The sequence below is a fragment of the Sus scrofa genome, chromosome 13 (assembly GCF_000003025.6).
Source record: "Sus scrofa isolate TJ Tabasco breed Duroc chromosome 13, Sscrofa11.1, whole genome shotgun sequence".
NCBI classification, from domain to species: Eukaryota; Metazoa; Chordata; class Mammalia; order Artiodactyla; family Suidae; genus Sus; species Sus scrofa.
In genome coordinates, this window is record NC_010455.5 from 57,955,503 (window position 1) to 57,974,845 (window position 19,343).

General features: G+C 33.3%; 1 protein-coding gene across 1 annotated transcript in view; it reads left to right on the top strand.

Moving 5' to 3' along the window:
• CNTN6 (contactin 6) overlaps window positions 1-19,343 on the top strand; it is a 260,598-nt gene that overhangs the window by 201,270 nt on the left and 39,985 nt on the right. Inside the window, 1 exon segment of the mRNA XM_021069266.1 lies at window positions 12,052-12,179. Coding sequence (XP_020924925.1) covers window positions 12,052-12,179 — 128 coding nt within the window.

Consider the following 19,343-nt stretch of genomic DNA (forward strand, 5'->3'; position numbering starts at 1 on the left):
ACTGTAGGGATAAAGTTGCTACTTAAAGTTCACCTGGCTGTGTTTAAATCTCATCTATTTCCAAGTATGCTGCAGATACAACTTTACATTTGCAAAATTTCAAAGCCTTCAGGAAATCACACAATAGGCTCATCATCGTAAATGTAATGAAAGTGTAGCCAAATGTCCTTGCAATGTTCAAACTTCTCCATTCTGTTATGCGCAACTCTTTCTCCCATTGTGTTTTCAATCGGTTCTCCTCTAGTTATTTTGGGAGCATACGTTTTAAAACATTTCTTTTATGTCCTATGTTCACAAACTTTTCTGTCCTTTGCCAAGTTTATAATTTCCTATCTTCTGATTTGCTTGGGCTGTAAGGCATTTTAGCATATGAATCTGTATTAATTCCCTTTTGTATTTTCTCAGGCATCCTAAAATACTGCAGCAAATGGAGACACTCTTCTTTATCTTTCTTTCTACTGAACAGCTAAATATTCCTTTTAGGCCTCTTTCACTGGATTAATTTAGCTAAGCTTTCCATCTGATGCTGTTTTGTTAAAGTTAAATCACATTTCCATAACATTTTATGGGAATCAGCCTAGCAGCACTCTCTTTGGCATGCCACTGAAATAAAGACACATTTTAAAGACACATCATGACACCAAATAATTATGTTATTTAGCAAAGGTTCTTATCTGCCATCTTCTAATTTATGTCACAATTCAGTCACCCCGCATTTGCATTTGTGTTGTGTGTCGGCCTCTACAAAGGTGATACTTACATTATTTGTGTGTATGAAATAAGGAGTCACATTTTGATGAATATCTGATGCTTGGTTTCTGCTCTGGAGTTTAGGACAGTTGAACCAAAGATTTAACTTTGAAATATTTGGTTGTTCACACTAGTAATTATGTATAGGTATAAAATGCAACTGCATAAACTGAGATTTTTTTAAAAAATTAGACACTGGTGGCAGTGATATTTTTATTTTCATGCAAATTAAAATGTGTTTGAATCCATTTTTATCTTCAAGTAACACTTCTAAAAAATTCCTTGCTAGTTAAAACCTTGAAGTTAGCTGTATAATGACCCTCCAATCATCTTTGATTGATTAGTTCATGGGAAACATATCTTTAGATATTCAATCTATTTAAATATACAACTGAGAAAAAATTTTTCTGACAAAACAGCAAAATTGAATTTATTTGTGCTACCAATTAGTGATGCCACTCTGTATAGTTTTTATTTTTGTTCACTTTTCCTATCCCACACACCTCCTATTTCACATATAAATTTAAAAACATTGTGCCTGATGTTATTCCAATACAAGACACTATTACTTGTCTAGAGCTAGGAGAAAGACTAAGAAAATACAACAGAGGAAGTTCCCTTTGTGAGATCATGTTCAAACAAATCCATGTTTCTACTCTGACTAGTATCCATGAGAATGTGGGTTCAATCCCTGGCCTCGCTAAGTGTATTGGGGATCCTACGTTGCTGTGAGCCGTGGTGTAGGCCGAAGACACAACTCAGATCCTGTGTTGCTGTGGTGTAGGCCAGCAGCTGTAGCTCAGATTTGGACCCTAGCCTGGGAACTTCCGTGTCATGGGTGCAGCCCTAAAAAGCAAAAGAAGAAAGAAAAGAAAAGAAAAGAAAAGAAAAGAAAAGAAAGGAAAAGAAAAGAAAAGAAAAGACAACAGATATAATCTCTGTATTTTCCGTAAATCAACTAAATAATCAGGAACCCTCAACAGAGTCCATATTAATATAATAATTAAAAAAATATTATGGTCCTTATTAACATTTTAGTTTCATGATTGGAACTACGTTAAAGTATGATCAAGTTTTGCTCCATATTCTCAAACCTTATCTTTGATAAGAGTGTTGAATGTATTTATTTACCTCAACTCTTGTCCTACTTTATGTGACAAACTAACTGAAAGTGATCTAGCTAAGTAAGCAAAATGTTTATACCTATAGCAAGCTTTTACTTTTAAACAAAAATTTATTTGCCTATATGACTTTCCATAAGTTTAAATTTATTGGTAATAGTAATAAATATGCACCTGAGCCTAGAAAGAAAAGATCAAAGGTTTGGGTGTATACACAATCAGAAAACATGCATTTATTTAGCACCTCCAAATTATAGGTATTCCTGAAAACTAAAAAAGAAATAAAGAATAACAGCTACAATTTTTTGGGGGGGTCATTATCCTCTAGGCTTATCTAAGTATTTTTAATACATTTAAAAAATTAATTCTCAAAACAAACTTATGTTGTTACTACTGTTATCCCTGTTTATGTGTTAATTTTGCATAAAATTCAAGCAAGTGGTCCAAAGTAACTAACACAGTCAACAAGGAAGACCCAGAACACAGAGCAGAAGCAAGCTGACTTCAGACTCCCTGGTCTTAAAACCCCTGTATCACATTCCTCAAAAAACTTAGCTTTTACAATCTATTTGGAGAGTGAAAATTTGTCTAAAAAGAAAATTATGACAAAGGAGCAAAGGCAATACAACAAAGCAAAGAAAGTATCTTCAACAAATGGTGCTGGAACAAGTGGACATCCACATTCGAAATAATGAATATAGATGCAGAACTCACACACTTCCCCAAAATTAACTCAAAATGGATCACAGACCTAAATATAGAGCATGAAACTATAGAACTCCTAAGGAAATAGGAGAAACTCTAGATGATCTTGGCTATGGCCATGACTTTTTAGGTACAACACCAGAGGTAGATCCATGCAGAAAAGACATATTTAGCTGGATTACACTAAAATAAAAAACTAATAATAAAAAAGAAACATTCTGATTGATGTCAACAAATAAAAAAATATAATAAAAAAGAAACATTCTGATCAAGCCACAGACTAGGAAAATATTCATCTGATAAAGGAATGTTATCTAAGATATGCAAAGAACTCTTAAAACTCAAGGATAAGAAAACGAACTACTTAATTAAAAATGGGCCAAACACCTTAACATACACTTCATCAAACAAGATATACAGATAGCAAATACACATTTGAAAAGATAGCCCACAACATAAATCATCAGGGAAATGTAACTAAAACAAGATACCACTATATACTTATGAGAATGGCTAAAATCTGGAACGTTAACACCAAATGCTGGCAAGGATATGGAACAACAGGAAATCTCATTAATTGGTGGCGGGAATGAAAAGTGGCTCAGCTGCTTTGAAGACAGTTTGTCAGTTTCTTACAAAACCAAATATACTCTCAACATACAGTCCAGATATTGCATTCCTTAATGTTACTCAAAGTACTCGAAAACTTACGTACACACAAAAAACTGCACACTATAGAGTTTATAGCATCTTCATTCATAAGTACCAAAAATTGGAAGCAATCAAGATATCCTTAATTTGGCAAATGGATAAATAAACAGGTATATCCAGGCAATGGAGTATCATTCAGTGATAAAAAGAAATGAGGTAATAACAAGCCATGAAAAGACATGGGGGAATCTTAAATGAATACTACTAACTGAAAGAAGCCAATCTGAAAGGTTACATACTGTGTGATTGCAACTCTATGACATTCTGGAAGACAAATCTACAGAGAATATAAAATCAGTGGTTACCAGAGGCTGGAGGAACAAAGAATAAATAGAACAAAGAGATGTTTTAGTTCAGTGAAAATACTCTTTATAACACTATAATAATGAATACATATTATTATACATGTTTCCAACCCCATAGATTGTACAATAGCAATGGTGAACTCTAAGGTGAACTAATGTCAATGGTTGAGTATGACATGTCAATGTAGGCTCATCAGTTGCAACAAATGCATCACTCTGGCAGAGGTTGTTGATAATGAGGAAGGATATGTATGTATGTGAGTGTACAGGAAATGTCTTTTTTCTCCATTTTTCTGTGAACCTGAAACTGCTCTTTCAGGAAGTCTTAAAAAGAAAATTCAAAATACAAGGAACAAAATGATTCAGAGAGTGATTCAGTAGAAATCAGGATGAAAAGTCCCGCATCCTTGCTGTGGCTAAGTAAATGATTAAATCTCCCTGCATATCAGTTTATTGATGTGAAAAAAATTGCCAATATTTGGAGAGAAGGAGACAGTACTGTGAACTGCACTGACTGAAAGGAGGAGTGTGATTGGGAAAGCTAAGGAAACAAAGCAAAGAGTGAAGCAGGTAAATTTAGGCAGCAATGCAGGATCATATCTTATCACACAGGCTACTGACTCACTCTAAGCCACAGAGACATACAACAGGCAGGATGACTTCAGTCAGTGAAAAAGACTGGTTCCAGATAGAAACTACTTGGGGATAGATAGTTTTTGGAAGGAAAGAAAACGGGACTTGTATGCTGGCTGCCCTGTTGCTTGTGGGTTTGCATTAGCGGGACATTTGTCATCCAGTGATACTAAGAGAATTTGAGGAGATGCATACAGTGGAAATCAAAGTAGTCTTGGGAGGACAGATGGGATTCAGACAAGCAAACTGGAGTGCAAATCTTTTGCTAGATACTTGGGGAAGAGACTCTAGGCTTTCATCTGGCAAGTCTCTGAAGGATGTACCCTAAGAAAGACTTGCAAATTGTGAACATTTGTTTTCTTTTGGGGATTTACAATTCAGTACTGAAAAGAATATTTGTGTGCTTTCCTTAAAAGGCAAAAGAGATAATGACATATTTAAGAATTCCTTCCATAAATTTCCTTGAATTTTCTGGTATGTTTCCTCTTGCTTAGAACAGATTAAAGATTTTAAGTGTATTGTGCTTTGCTAAAGATGCTCCACACCATTTTGTAGACAGAATAGATTTTTTTTTTTTTCTGGGCCCATTCAATCGTCTCTTTCTTGATATAATACTTCATTTTTATTGCCTCTATCTTTTTCTGTTTTATTCTCTTTTTTGGGGTGTGTGTGTGTGTACATGCATTTTTACTACTTTAACAATTTTATAAAGAATAAAATGAGATTTCATAATCCATTGATTAAACCTTTAAGTTTGTCCTAGACAGAGGTCTGAGATGTTTTTGGTATATAATTGCCATTATAGCTGTTTAAAGCTATTGATATAAAAAGATGGAAAAGAGAACTTTTAATTTAAATGAGGAAGCTTCAGAATTTACTTGTTTGTAGAACGTTTTTTGTAGCTTGTTAAAATAAGAAATTTTTAAAAAATAGCTTATTAAATGATAGTGAGATTGCCATAGATATTTTACCTCAACTATGATAATTAAGTGCTAAAATTATTAAAATTTAATACCAATATTTGATCTAAAATGGATTCTAGTGGGACATTTTACCTAAAAACTAAATTGTGCAGTCAAAATTTACATACTTTTCTATTTCTTATCTAATTTAATCCAATCTATTTTACATTTTCTAGATATCAGTAAAATTAGACAGTCAATTAAAATTTCATGGTCTACAGTATTATCTTTAGACAGAACTGGAAGCAATACTCCAGTTAATAATCTAACTATAAAAATAGCTGTGTTGCTCTAGTTTCAGCAGTAAGAAATTGTAATTGCCCAATGTCCTAATTTCTTTGAGTTTCAGAAATTTAGCTATTGGTAATCTTCTATGTCCTCAAATTTTATGATAGGCTATGGTTAGTACTAAACAAACAAACAAAAAATCAGAGCATTCCTCACTGTCTATTCATATGGTATCTATATATATAGATCTGCTTTTTATATGCAGGTAAATCAAAGAAGGGACATACATTAGATTAGTTGTAATGATAAACTAGATGTGAATGGTAATATCTGTTGTATTTAGGAAGTTTATAATGAACAGATATCAGGAGTTTCCGTCGTGGCACAGTGGTTAATGAATCTGACTAGGAACCATAAGGTTGCAGGTTTGATCCCTCGCCTAGCTCAACGGATCTGGCATTGCTGTTAGCTGTGGTGTAGGTCACAGACGTGCATCAGATCTGATGTTGCTGTGGCTGTGGTGTAAACCTGGGAACCTCCAGGTACCGTGGGTGCAGCCCGTGGGGAAATAAAAAAAAAAACACAGATATCACATGCAACTTAGGAAAACAAGGGAAGGGTAAAACCATTCAATATTAGTCTATAGTCTCACTCCTTAGCATGACACAAAATTTGACACACATTCCAGGTAAAAGAATCCTGAGTTCATTTGATGTTTTAATCTGTCTCCCTGGTGTGACATTCACAATAGCTCATCAAGCAGAAGGCAGAGTACAAAAGTAGAAAGCAAATAGATAGGGCATCTACTACTTTTGTTTTCTGTTTATGCTGCTAACATTCCCTGACAGCGAGAAGATTGAAATGTTGGACATTCAGTCACTGTATATAGTCTGCCTTCAACTTATCAGTTAACCTTGAAAGGTTTACATATGTCGTTGGCTCAGTTTTCTACCTGTTCTCTTTTTCTAATGCCATTATAAAATCTCCCAATGTCACTTGACTGTCAGACACAGCTTTTAGTTTTGAATTTCTGCCTTTTTATGCCCAGAGTGCAATTAGAGGAACAAAATGATACATTACAAACACTAACTATTAATTTTTCTATTGTTGAGTGGTCTTAATACATCTATACACATAAATGTCTTTAAATCTAATTATTTCTGAATATTTTAAATGCAAATGCCTTAATTTATGATTTAATCATCTAAATAGAATACTAAAATTTGGTAAGTCAGGGAATATTTTTCTTTTTGATTGTGTGAACAGGTGAAATAGTCTAATTAAGTAGGTATTTGAGAATAGACACTCAAGAGGAACAGTGTTATCACTGAGCTGTAAAATGATTATAGTGGAAGAGTTAAGGAGGGAACATACATAGACTGTAAATCAACTATATGAACTTGGACACCAAAACAAACACAGTCCAGGAAATGTATGTTAGTTAGCTACAAAATGTACTGCTGAGTTCAGAAAAAAATGTTTTTTTTAAGATATCAGGCAAGAGTAAGAACTAATGCCAGATTCAAAAACGCTAGTCTGAGTCATGTCAAAGAGAGCAAAGGCCAAAAACTAGTATCCATGCAGAAAAAGAACAAGATTAATAGCTAGCTTTAATTAACTCAATTCTTACAACAATCCTATTTCCATTTCCAATATAAAAATGAGAACATTGCAGATCAGAAATATTGACTCCACAAGCACAAACAGGAAGTGGCATGAATTCAACAAAGGGTCTTAGGTAGTGAAACTTAATGCTGGTAATAATCTGACATTAGGCTCCTTTCATATACTGACATATTCTTCTCAGGTCCCTTTGTTCAAACTGAATTGTGACAAAACCTTTCCCCATTCCACTGTTGTTACATGGAATTGTAGAAGGGCTTACATTCCTTGGCAGGAAGAGAAACTGGTTCATTAAAAACCTACCTATTGACAGCTAACTAGGAGTTAAGCAAAGTGTTAAGCAATTTAAACAATTTATATCATTTATTCCTCATGACCCAGTGACACAGGTCATGTTAATATCCCCATGTTACAGATGAGAAAGCTGAAGACTTGGAAAGTAAGTTGACCTCAGTGTTACAAATATTAAATATTAGGGCTTAGATTCAGTCACAAGCAGTTGAACGAAACTCTAATAATAACTCTACTAATGATGAGATCATTATTGCATAAGACAGTGTATCAGAAAAAGAAAAATAAACCCTAGTATTAGCATCACAATCATGATTATCTCATAATATCTCACCATTATGGTTAAAGCTCTCCCATAGTAAGGGATATCATACTCACTTTTTTTTTTTTTTTTTTGTATTTTTAGGACACCCACAGCATATGGAGGTTCCCAGGCTAGGGGAATTGAATTGGAACTGTAGCCACTGGCCTAAGCCACAGCCACAGCAATACCACATCCAATCCATGTCTGCGACCTACACCACAACTCATGGCAACACTGAATCCTTAATCCTTTACTGAGTGAGGCCAGGGATTGAACCTGTGTCCTCAGAGATGCTAGTAAGATTTGCTTCCTCTGAGCCTCATCCAGAACTCCCAAACTCACCTGTAAGATTTCACAGAATCTTAGAATCCTAAGAAAATGTGCATATATGCACGTGCACAAATGTTCCACCTCATTTGGGGGAGTTTTTGGACTCCTTAAAAGTCAAATTAAAAACTTTCGATATTAAAGATTAAATATTATGTTAATACAATTTATACATACATGCATATATACAAAAATATATATACACAAAATGCTCACATTTCTGCTCTAAATAACTATATTACTATTAAACTATACTTTGTAAATTTAAAGTGAAAGCATTTGCTAAAATGAATGGTTCCTGGTCTAAAGAGAAAGACTTGGTTGGAATCTTGACTCTGCACTACCTAGCAGGTACCTTGAGGTACCCACTTCTTTCTATAGCTCACTTTCCTAACTTGTAAAATGGGGATAATAATAGCCAGCCCAGAGATTTACTTAAGAATTCAGTAAACTGACATTTATTATACACTTAGTAGAGGACCTGAGCACAGTCAGCTGGCAATAGTAGTTCACAACCTGGTTGTATTTTGACCAATGAGTTGAGTTGTGAAAATGAGTATCTTTGATAGTAATATTCCCTATTGCTCACATAATTATTGTAACATCTAATATGGTACTTTGAACACAGCAGATATTTAATAAATATTTGCTGAATAAATTTAGAAGAAAAAAATGTCTTAGCATTGCTCCATTTACAACCAGGCTTTAAAACTACTAAGTTTTTAGAAGTCTTACCATATCCCATGGTGCTCAGATATTTTCAAACATACTTCTATTATCTACTGTCTATTAGTCAGCATTAAGTTCTAATTTAAATATATATCTATATTATATGTAATCAATCATTTCACTGCCTTTTGATTTCATCTCTGTAACAAATATTCACTCTGCTAATTATGTAAATCTCCATTTTTATCGTCAGTGTGTTTTCTGATTTTTTCAGATAACTGAGCATGTCTATACTTGTGGCTGTGTTTTGTTTTTAAATGCCAGAGAGGCTCATATGAATAAAGGTAGAATATTTTAAAATACTTTATTAATATATCTTTTCAAACCCTCCAGGTATCTTTTTAAAGTATCTTTTAGAATGTTCTAATAGAAGAAAAAGAAACAGTCTTTATCTTTCTCTCTGAATGTTACCAAACCATCAATTAAAATGTTCCAGTTAATGTTTACATGTGCATCTTCCCCTCTCAGAAAATGTCAGTTGCTCAGTTTGCTTAGTGCAGTTTGATGTTAGCTGGGTATTCTTTCTTTCTCTTTTTTAACCATTTCTACTAAACTGTGTTTTGATATGTGACAGAACAGAAAATTCTCACTTTAACAGTTTTTAATTGTTCTGCACAATTTTAGGGCTATGATTAGTAGTTTGAGTCTATATTGTTAAAGATTAAATTTTCTTAATATAGTTTAACATCTCAGTGAAAATATGATGTTGAAATATTCATACTATTTATCATGTTATAACATCTCTAATTACAGTTAAATGTCTGGCTTTCCATATATTAGGTCACTAGAGAGAATTATTTTTTAATTATGTATTTTCAATAGATGATAAACTGGTTTTTTATTAGCTTGGTTATTTTCATAAAACATTTAAATCTAAGATTTTTATCCTTTTACACATTTTTTACATATTGGTCTTATGAAAACAAAATGGATTCTTAGATACAAACATAATATTTAGAGACTAAAGGTTAGTATATGGAAGTTCCCAGGCTAGGAGTCAAACTGGAGCTGCAGGTGCCAGGCTACACCACTGCCACAACAACATCAGACCTATGCCATCAGACCTACACTGCAGCTTGCGGCAACACTGGATCATTAACCCACTGAGCAAGGCGAGGAGATGAACCCACATCCTCATGGATAGTAGTCAGATTCCTAATCCACTGAGCCACAACAAGAACTTGGCTAAGTTTGATTTGTAATGCATTAAACAATGTTCTCAAACTTTATTGTGGATACGAATTACCTAAAATTATGTTAAAATGCAGACGTGATTGATTCAGTAGGTCTGGGATGATACCACAGTTTGAGGAGCAAGGATGAAAGACTATCTTAAAGGCATCTAATGATAACTCAACAAAAGCTTCTTGAACGTCACTGTCAACATGCAGAACTATTTACTGCAAGTAAGGCAAAGGGATGGTTCTGGAAAGAGCGTGGTTATAACTTTCAATTCATTCTTTGATGCTTATTGGCCACTTAGTCTTGCACAGATTTTAACTTCTTCTAAGCTTAGTCTGCCTTCATATTATCTTGAGCTTAGGAAATGCCCACTGACTGATTAAGATTTCAAAAGAACTAATCAGTCTCAATGATGACAATTTCAATTTAATTTAACAAACATAACTGAACATATGCAATGAGCCTGAAAAGGGTAGTGGATTCAGGATAAAATAATAAACCACTATTTTTATGAACTGTCCTTTTCTGAAAACTAATGAAAAATTATATGACATATAAATATTGGCATTAGCAGCTGGGAAGTTTGTCTGATAGCCTTTAAGTATCAACAGATATGTATTCTCTTAACATTTAAAATGATTTTGGCCAGAATTTAATGTTTCTGTGTTACTGAAAACTCTTAGTTATTCCTAAATTCTAGAGTAAATTGTGTGCCCACATGTGTCTCACATCGACCTCTTCAGATAAAGAATTATATTTGGCCAGAAGTTTGCTGCATACTGGGAAAGCTTTGTTACTGTTTTAATAATGGTATGATTCAACTGTAGTATAAATTGGGAATAAGGAATCTAGACATTTCAGAAATTAAGATATTGAATGTCCACTATTGTGGAATACTCTAAGACAATGACTTAAAAAAATCTGATTATGTGCCATGGAACATTCTAAACCCAGATGTGGTCCCTTCCACTCACCTGATGACAGAGTAAGGAACCAGTCACTAGTAATAAACCCAATATCAGAAGCTGTTTTCATACAAACTGTAGTTGGCTGATATTCTCTGTGTTTCAAATTGGGTAATTAATTATATTAGCTACATTTCCTATAATACACATATTAGAAATAAATATGTTTGCAATGAACTACTGTTTTGTTATTGTTAATGGATGTGACATGCATGCCAACTCTTTCCTTTCTTTAAAATGATTGTCATTACAAATGAGTTTTCATTACTTATTTTTCCACAATTCTCATCACCTACTAGTGTTTTTACAGCTGTGTTTTTAAAAGGTTGTTAATTAAATTGATAAAACATGAAATTGGGAACATCGTTTGTTTTAATTTTTTTTCATTTTTTTGGTCCACTTATTAAAACATTTGATGGTGACTTCGCCAAGAAAACTATTTGGGGGTTTCCCCTGATTACAACGGTGTTCTGATGTTTGCTTCTATTTCTGAATTTCAGAGGAAATTTAATAAGTGTAATTTTATGAAAATGGAAATTCTTAAATAACTACACTTCTAGTGTGTACTATATGATTACATATATTTTTAGGAAGATTTAATTTGGTCTAATTCTTAAAGCCTTCATTCTTTTTACTTCCCTCCTTCTCTTTTGATGAGATAGGGCACATAACAGGATGGGCCTGAGCTCTCTAGCTATGGAACTATGTGGATTGTTCTTTCAACTCGCCAGCAAATATTTTCATGATTGAGAACTCTGTGGTTTGGGAGCTGAAAGTTTTCGGTAAAAACAGGTTTATAAAGCCACAGAGTAAACAATGTGAAAATTGGCTTGAATTTCTCCAATGACAAGTTCAATTTTCATCAGAGTTGACTTTTCAAAATATACAATAAATAGTTGCATTTGTTATTAATCACACAAGTAGGCACTGCAGCATCTATTACTCATTTGATTTTTAATGTGTGTTTAAATCAGCAATGATTCAAGTTACAGCATAATTATCAATGCTGTGTCTGAAAAAACAACAACAACAACGTCATTTATTCCAATATGTGGATTCAGAGATTGCTCACAATTAAATGCAGAATACTATGAAAGGAATACATTCATTAACTAATACACCCATGGTTTTAGTAATGCTTTCAAATGAAAATAAATGGTTAAGACATCAGTTTTAAAGAGTCTTACTTATATTAATTACAAATTTTATTTTTAGAGTGTTTCTCATGGAGGATGGCAGTCTCAAGATATACAACGTTACCAGGTCAGATGCGGGATTATATACTTGCGTAGCTACAAATCAGTTTGGTGTTGCGAAGAACACTGGCAGCCTTATTGTAAAAGGTATTTTATTATCTTCATTCGTGCTTGATGAACATTGGAGATATATATGCATATCAGAACCTCTATCACAGTGTCATACTGTATATGCGAAATATTTGATTTGACAAATTATTTGAGTTGGGTTCCCATATTTATTAAGAGCATGTATCATACTGTATATGTGAAATATTTGATTTGACAAATTATTTAAGAGTTGGGTTCCCATATTTATTAAGAGCATGTTCACTTTGCCAGTGGGATAGCATGGTGGTTAAAAAGTGATCCAGTGGGTAATTAGATCGAATTAAAAACTGTGTTTAAAAATACCTAATTTTCACAAATGCTTCAGTGTAGAGAAGCCATGGACATTTTGATGATGTCAGTGGATAATATTTTTCTTGGTTAAGTTTTCTTCAGAAGCTATCATTTTGTATGGAAATTTTTACCTGGATATATGGCTGCCAAGTACATAATCAGTTCATTTATTTATATAACTCTAGGTGCATAACTAGTGAAATACAAACTCTCCTGTATGCAACTTAATAAGCAGTTCTTTTCAAAAAGAAAAAAATTAAAATATTAGTGGCCATGTGAGCCATTATTATATTCCCATCACAGTAAATGGAGATGCTCACACAATCTTCAGCTTTTTAAACTAAGATCAATCCAACGTACCTACATTCACCAAGGGACATAATTAGTATTAGACGTATCTATTCCCCATATCTCCTACTTTATTTATTGAATCTCAGTTCATAAAACTAGTATGTTTAGGAGAAGTGGGTCACGTTTATCATTTCATTGCCTCCTGGATAATAAAAATGATTGTCTTGATAGAGGAGTCTGAGCAGCTAATTAAGCCCAAATGATTAAATCCAGCGATTGGTACTTTATCACCATTTCTATTAAAAATAAATAAATTCTGTAGAAAGTAGTTAGCTGCTGCCCTTCAACTATCTTTTAAAATATCTCAAGGAAAACAAACACCTAACTTTATCCATGGAAGATATTTCTGCCAATTTTGTCTCAAGCCTATTACATTTATGCCAATAATTGCCTGAAACACTGGAGAAATGTGACTGATAGAACTTGTACTAAAATCCAATCAGTGTGGAATATTTTTAAAAACTTCACCTAAGATTGTACTGTCATCAGATTTTTAAGACAGACACAGACTTAATGTTACAAGAAATGTGCTGTAGTTATATTTAATGATAGGAAATTTCTCTAGGACATTTTTAATAATATTCATGTACTGAAAAGTGTGAATGCTTTATATTTGCAGCAATAACATGTCTATTAAGGGAAAAAACAGCACATTACCTCATCTGAAATTAAGAAGGTGTGGGTGGTATGCATTAATTTTACCACAGCAGAAGATTAAAATATGGTAGAGGATAATTTTTCCAGATATGGAGAAATCCAGTAGGAATTAAAATATGAAATATTAAGGATAGATGACATCAGTAGTGGCAATGTTATTTTTCAAAGAAAATTTTGGTAGAAAACTGGTGATGGATGAGCAAGAGCCATGGTTTTGTTGCTAAAATATACTGATGGAGATCCTTTCTCCCCAAAGGATAAGAAAAAAAAAGTTAACGGATCAATTGAGCTAAGTGGATAGATACTCTTCCTCAAACATTTCTTTAGCCTTTGGCCTCATAATGCTACCCATTAGTAATCAATGGAAGAAATATAAAAGAAGACTCATATAAGAGACTCAGGAACAACTGCTGACTTACTTCAGAGTTAGCAATTGGATATTTTAGAGGTGAAACATAGCCCGGTTTTTTCACTGATATGTTCCTAATTCGTAGGACAGAAACAAGTTGATATAGATTTTGGGATATTCCATAAAACACACCATAGTCCTCAGGTACTCTATTCTATGACTTAGAAATTAAGATTGCTCAGATAAAAATCTGACATCTTTTTGTTTATTTCTAGTGTTCTTTGCTGGAGCTATTGAAACAAAGGGATCTCGATCTGTATTACTGGTCACCTTTATCTTTTCGACCGCTTCCTCTTCTACAGCACATTTCATCTTCTTAGGAATGATTTAATTCACTTATTTACATATATATTTTCCCCTATCTTTCCCTTCCTCAAAAGAGCATCATAAAGAAGGCAGGGATGTCATAAGTCCTAGTACTGTTCTGGGAATTGTTATGCCCAGGACATAACAATATTTATTGATTTTGAATGAAAGAATCTTATCTTATTCCCCTTAGTCCTCAGAGATAATTTCCATCTTGACTTATCTAAAGCCTGAAAGTTCTCAATTTTTTAGGGTTTACACTTGTTAGAATACTTCACAGTAAAGAACATCAAAGGAAACTAACAAACTTCTAAATGCTTTCATTTTCTCAATTTTAGGGTTTGTAGTTACATTGTTCTAATACACAATACACAGAGGACCCCGCACTCTGCAAGGGGCACAGATATGAAGTTACATGAAAATTAGAAAGACATCATGGGGAGAACTCTGTTCTGGTATTTTCAGCATAATATCAGAGGGTGATTTACATATGCAAAAAGGGCTTATGTTAATATGCATTAATATCAGGTTATTTTCACTCATTTATATTTAATAATGTGAAGGATATTATTGTTCGTTATTTTTAACCTTTAAGAAATATCCACATTCCATTTTAGGCAGATTTTTGAGAGTCTTTGCTTCTTTGGCATTGATAATAACCATAATGTGCAATATAAATAAACACATACATACATAATAACACATACACTAAAAAAATAAACACAGAATGTGTACAGAATGGGTAAAAACATCTTAAGAAACTTTTCTTTATCATAGATCTGTGATACACAATCTTTGTCAAACTGTGAGAATTTTTATACAAATGTAATTCTAAGATCAGTCTATCATTAGCATGTCCTCTTAACTAGACTGCCATATCTACATCCCTTTCATGTAGGAAAGTATTACCTGCCAAAAATTATTATTTTACAACCCCAAATTTGAAGCTTTAAGTTGAGATGGAATCATAAACTATGTACTGATTCATTCATTTTCTTAACTATTAAGAGTGTAAGCATCTGGTTATTTGTTAAGATAATTTAACATTTCTGTGTGAGTATGTGTGTCCATGTGTGTGCCTCTGTGTAAGTGTGTTTGTATTTTTTGTCTGTAATATTCATCTGATGGTCCTGTAGAGTCAAATATAATTTTGTTTTTCAAATCAAAATCTGCTTATAGTGACCTTATTGGTAATAGGGTGGTAAGGAGCAAATGAGAAATTTCAGTAAAGCTGATAAAACAATCATCTTTCTTTGAATTTACTTATCAGCCTCAGTCATGCAAGAAATGTTGTTGTTAGATAACATATAAAAAGATAATAGTTACAAGAGTAAAATATTTTGCAGCTTAGTTTTTAGCTGATATGGCTTATCTGTGTTAAGAGGATTCTGAAGTTATCTGCACTCTATGTCGGAAATTTCTATTTCACTAATGCAGCAGGATAAAGCAATTTGCCATTCAAACGTTGGGAATGCAATTAGCGCCAGCCTTACCAGAGCCTCAGAAGATGCCTGGTGTTATTTGAGGACACGTTCCGTAGGCACAAACAGGGAATCAAAAGGCAAGAGAGTTTAAATGTTTTCATTTTGGAGGACTTGGAGTAAAATTACAATGTGTACATAGACTAAGAGGTATATGAAAATCACATAAAAGGGGAAATTATTTGATCTGGCATTTGGAAAATTATTAAAAAGCAAAGTAACAGCAGGCTATAAAAATGATCTTGTTTGCAGGCAACATTTGTTTTTGTTTCCCCACTGGAGAAGTTTTGGATGTTCAATTATAGGCCTCATTGCTTCAGCATTATTTTCAACTGAAATGTCGGAACTTGGAAAAGCATATCTAATGTGCAAATTAAGTTTATTGCTGCTCATTTAGTTGTTTATTCTTTGTGATAGAAGTCTTTATTATACCAGCATAGAGAGTGGCCTATCCATTTTCTTCAGCAGAATGAGGGTATTCACTAATATGTTTCCACATTTACTAAAAGAAATACCAGGATAGGTAGCTAATTGGACTCTTGGTGGCTCTACACAGCAGTTTAAAAGATTTGAGGTGTTGAGCCCAATTGTATACAGAAGCACAGCTTTACTGAGTAAACCAAAAATATAATTTCACAGAAATGACAAGACACAATGGAAGATATCCATCATATTGTAGTGGTTGAAAACACCTCTACAGAGAAGTCGACCAGTAGTGCTAATATCTTTCCACAAATGTTTAATTCTAAACTACAATTTTCCACAAAGAATAAATTAAAATATTTAATAGAAAGAAGGCTTTGACTTGAAAATCATTAATGGAAGTATTTTTAAGGTGAAAAAATATGTAGTGAACTTTTATACAGTCAAGAAATGAAGTTCTCTTTTCCCCTCCAATACTGAAAGTAATGCTGAGTAAGTTCTTGAGAGGTGAATGCCATAATCTCTTCAAGTATAAAGGAGAAAAAAAAATCAAAAGCATTCATGTAAGCAAATAATAAAATGTCAAAAGTACTTCATAATAATTTAGTTCATAGTCTTTTAAAAATGTAGCACATATTACTCAGATAAAACTTCCAGGTATGTTAAGCAGCTCTTTCAAAAAAAAAAAAAAATGTATACTGTACAATATACAGTGTAAAGGACAGGTATTCCTGCATTCTAAGTTTGTATTTTTTTTTTTTTTGATTTTTCAAGAAAATTTTCACTGAACCTATCTATAAAGTGTTGAAGTTTTATTTTGTTTTATGCATTCTTAATAAAAATAATGGGTGTATAGCTCATGGTTTATGGCAAAAAAAAAAAATGGGCTAGGCATATGAGTACAAATGAAATGTCACTTCTTAAAATGGTGAAAAGCAGAGTCTGAGATGAGAGTAACTTGTTCTGTTACTAAACAGCATGAGATCCTAAACAGTTTATTTTGATGTTACTGATCTTGTGCTTTTTATTATTACCATTAATTACCCTTTATTAAATACATCCTCTACTCCAGGCACTATAGTAGGTACCTTATGTATACAATTTCATGGAACTCTCAGAAGAACACTTATAAGTAGGCGATCACCACCTTTCTTCTACACAAGAAGTCATTGAGGCACAGACTGCCAAAGCACTTGCTAAGGTCCCTGTGTTAATTAAGTGGTAGAATTATTTTTCCTTCTTTTTCACCACCTAGTATTTTTATGTGACAATAACTACATAAGACACTTTTACTTGACATTGTTTAAAGCCCAGACAAAATAAAAATACAGTAACTTGCAGATATTAGTACTTCCTCCTAAATACTTGATTTCATTTATCAAAAAGAGTTCAGTATTTGTTTACTCTCTTTATCATTTGACGTATATTTTACATATATAAAGAAACACATAAGTCTTGAGTGTACCTATGCTGAATTTTGGCAAATGCATACACCTGTGTAACTTCAAACTCTACCAACATATGGAACACTACCATCATCCTATTGAACTGTCCCTCAGGACCTTCCTTAATAAATCCCTGACCCCACCCCAGTTCTAGAAGCAACTCTTATGATTTTTTTCTGCAGTATATTTCATAGAAATCCAGTCATATAGTACATACTCTTTGGTGTCTGTCTTCCTTAAATCGGCTTAAACCACTAGCTATCAATCTTTTGTTTTTATTAAACATGAACAAAACTAAACAAAACTCTACCTCAGAGTAGGTTTAGTTTGTGCAATGAAAAAAAAAAATTGAACTATAAGAATTTTGTCTCTAGTGTCCTTCCAAACTTATACACACTTCGGCCCTGAGTATTTGGCTAGGAATTGGAAGTTCAATAATTTTTCTTGATTCCATTCTGAGGCTAAAAGAAATGGTTAGATTCTTCTGTTGATCCGCAATTCTATTTCTAAAGTAGCACAGTGGTCACTCAAGCTCTAGTGGCATTCTTTTTAGGAATAATATGTGTGATTACAACATAAACAACCCTCAGATACAAGTTCTGTCCTCAGTCTGTGGATCTTGAATACTCAAAGAACAGCAAACTCTTTCAAGCCAAAAAAAAAAAAAAAAAAAAAAAAAAGAGGAATGGGGTAGAGTGGGCATGAGGGGTACAGAGTGGGGAAAAACAGATGAATTGATTAGCTCTTATTCTCCCCTTCTGTGTTTTATTTGCTCATTTTGCCTCCCCTTACACTAATGTAAATGTTCAGAAGAGAACGTTTTCTTTCTATTAGGACCTGTAGCCAGGCAAGATAAAATTTCCTAATTCCATCTCTTATAGAACAGAAAGCTTCAATCTGATGTTTTACCACAACCTAGAATAAAGTTACCATTGGAGGACCAGAGTGAACATTATCTATTTATAGGAAATATAAATATGATCCCATAAATAGTCATTGCCTAGTATGCATTAACTGCCTTGAAACTGAGTAGTTGGCATATTTAATGCATTAAGCAGAATCTATAGTGCATGCTCTTTTGAAATGGATGTCAGGCCCTGTTTTGATTACTTGTTAATATAGAGGATCTGTGTTTACATTTTACATTATTACTTGCTAAGGAATTTTTCAGTGTTACCTTTCATGATACTCAAACTTGTTTTCTCATTTCGACAACTCAAATTCTAGACAATTACTTTCTCTAGTCAGTCCTTCATTTGTTTCTATTACTCTGCGGTTTTTGGTAGTCATTTAATATTTGTTCTAAATCATTTAAATATTGAAGTGGAAGATAAATGGGTAATGGGAACTTCAGGGAAACTAAGATATTGGCATGGTTACTTTGTGCATTGGAATTAAATTATACTCTGCTTGTGGTGGAATATAATATAAATACAAAGTGCTGCACATAGATTTTAATCTATAAAACACATGTCTGAGCAGATCATTTTGCACTGGTGAAGAGGTTATAATACATGCTAGACTAATGCAAGTACATGTGGAAAGAGGAAAAGTTTATTAACTACAGACTAAAACCTCCTCCACTTCTGGCTTGCTGGAAGTAGAGAATTAAAGATTCCATCACACTGACTTCCTTGTTTTCTCTTCAGGGTTTATTTCAGAGTACTAGCTTTGATTTTTCTTGCTTGCTTTCTCTAGAGTTAGTAATTTTCTTGTTTCTTTGCTTAGTCTTCTATGAACCTGACAACAGCTCATTCCTCAATTCTATCTCAACCAAAGTCCTTCCATATATTGGCCC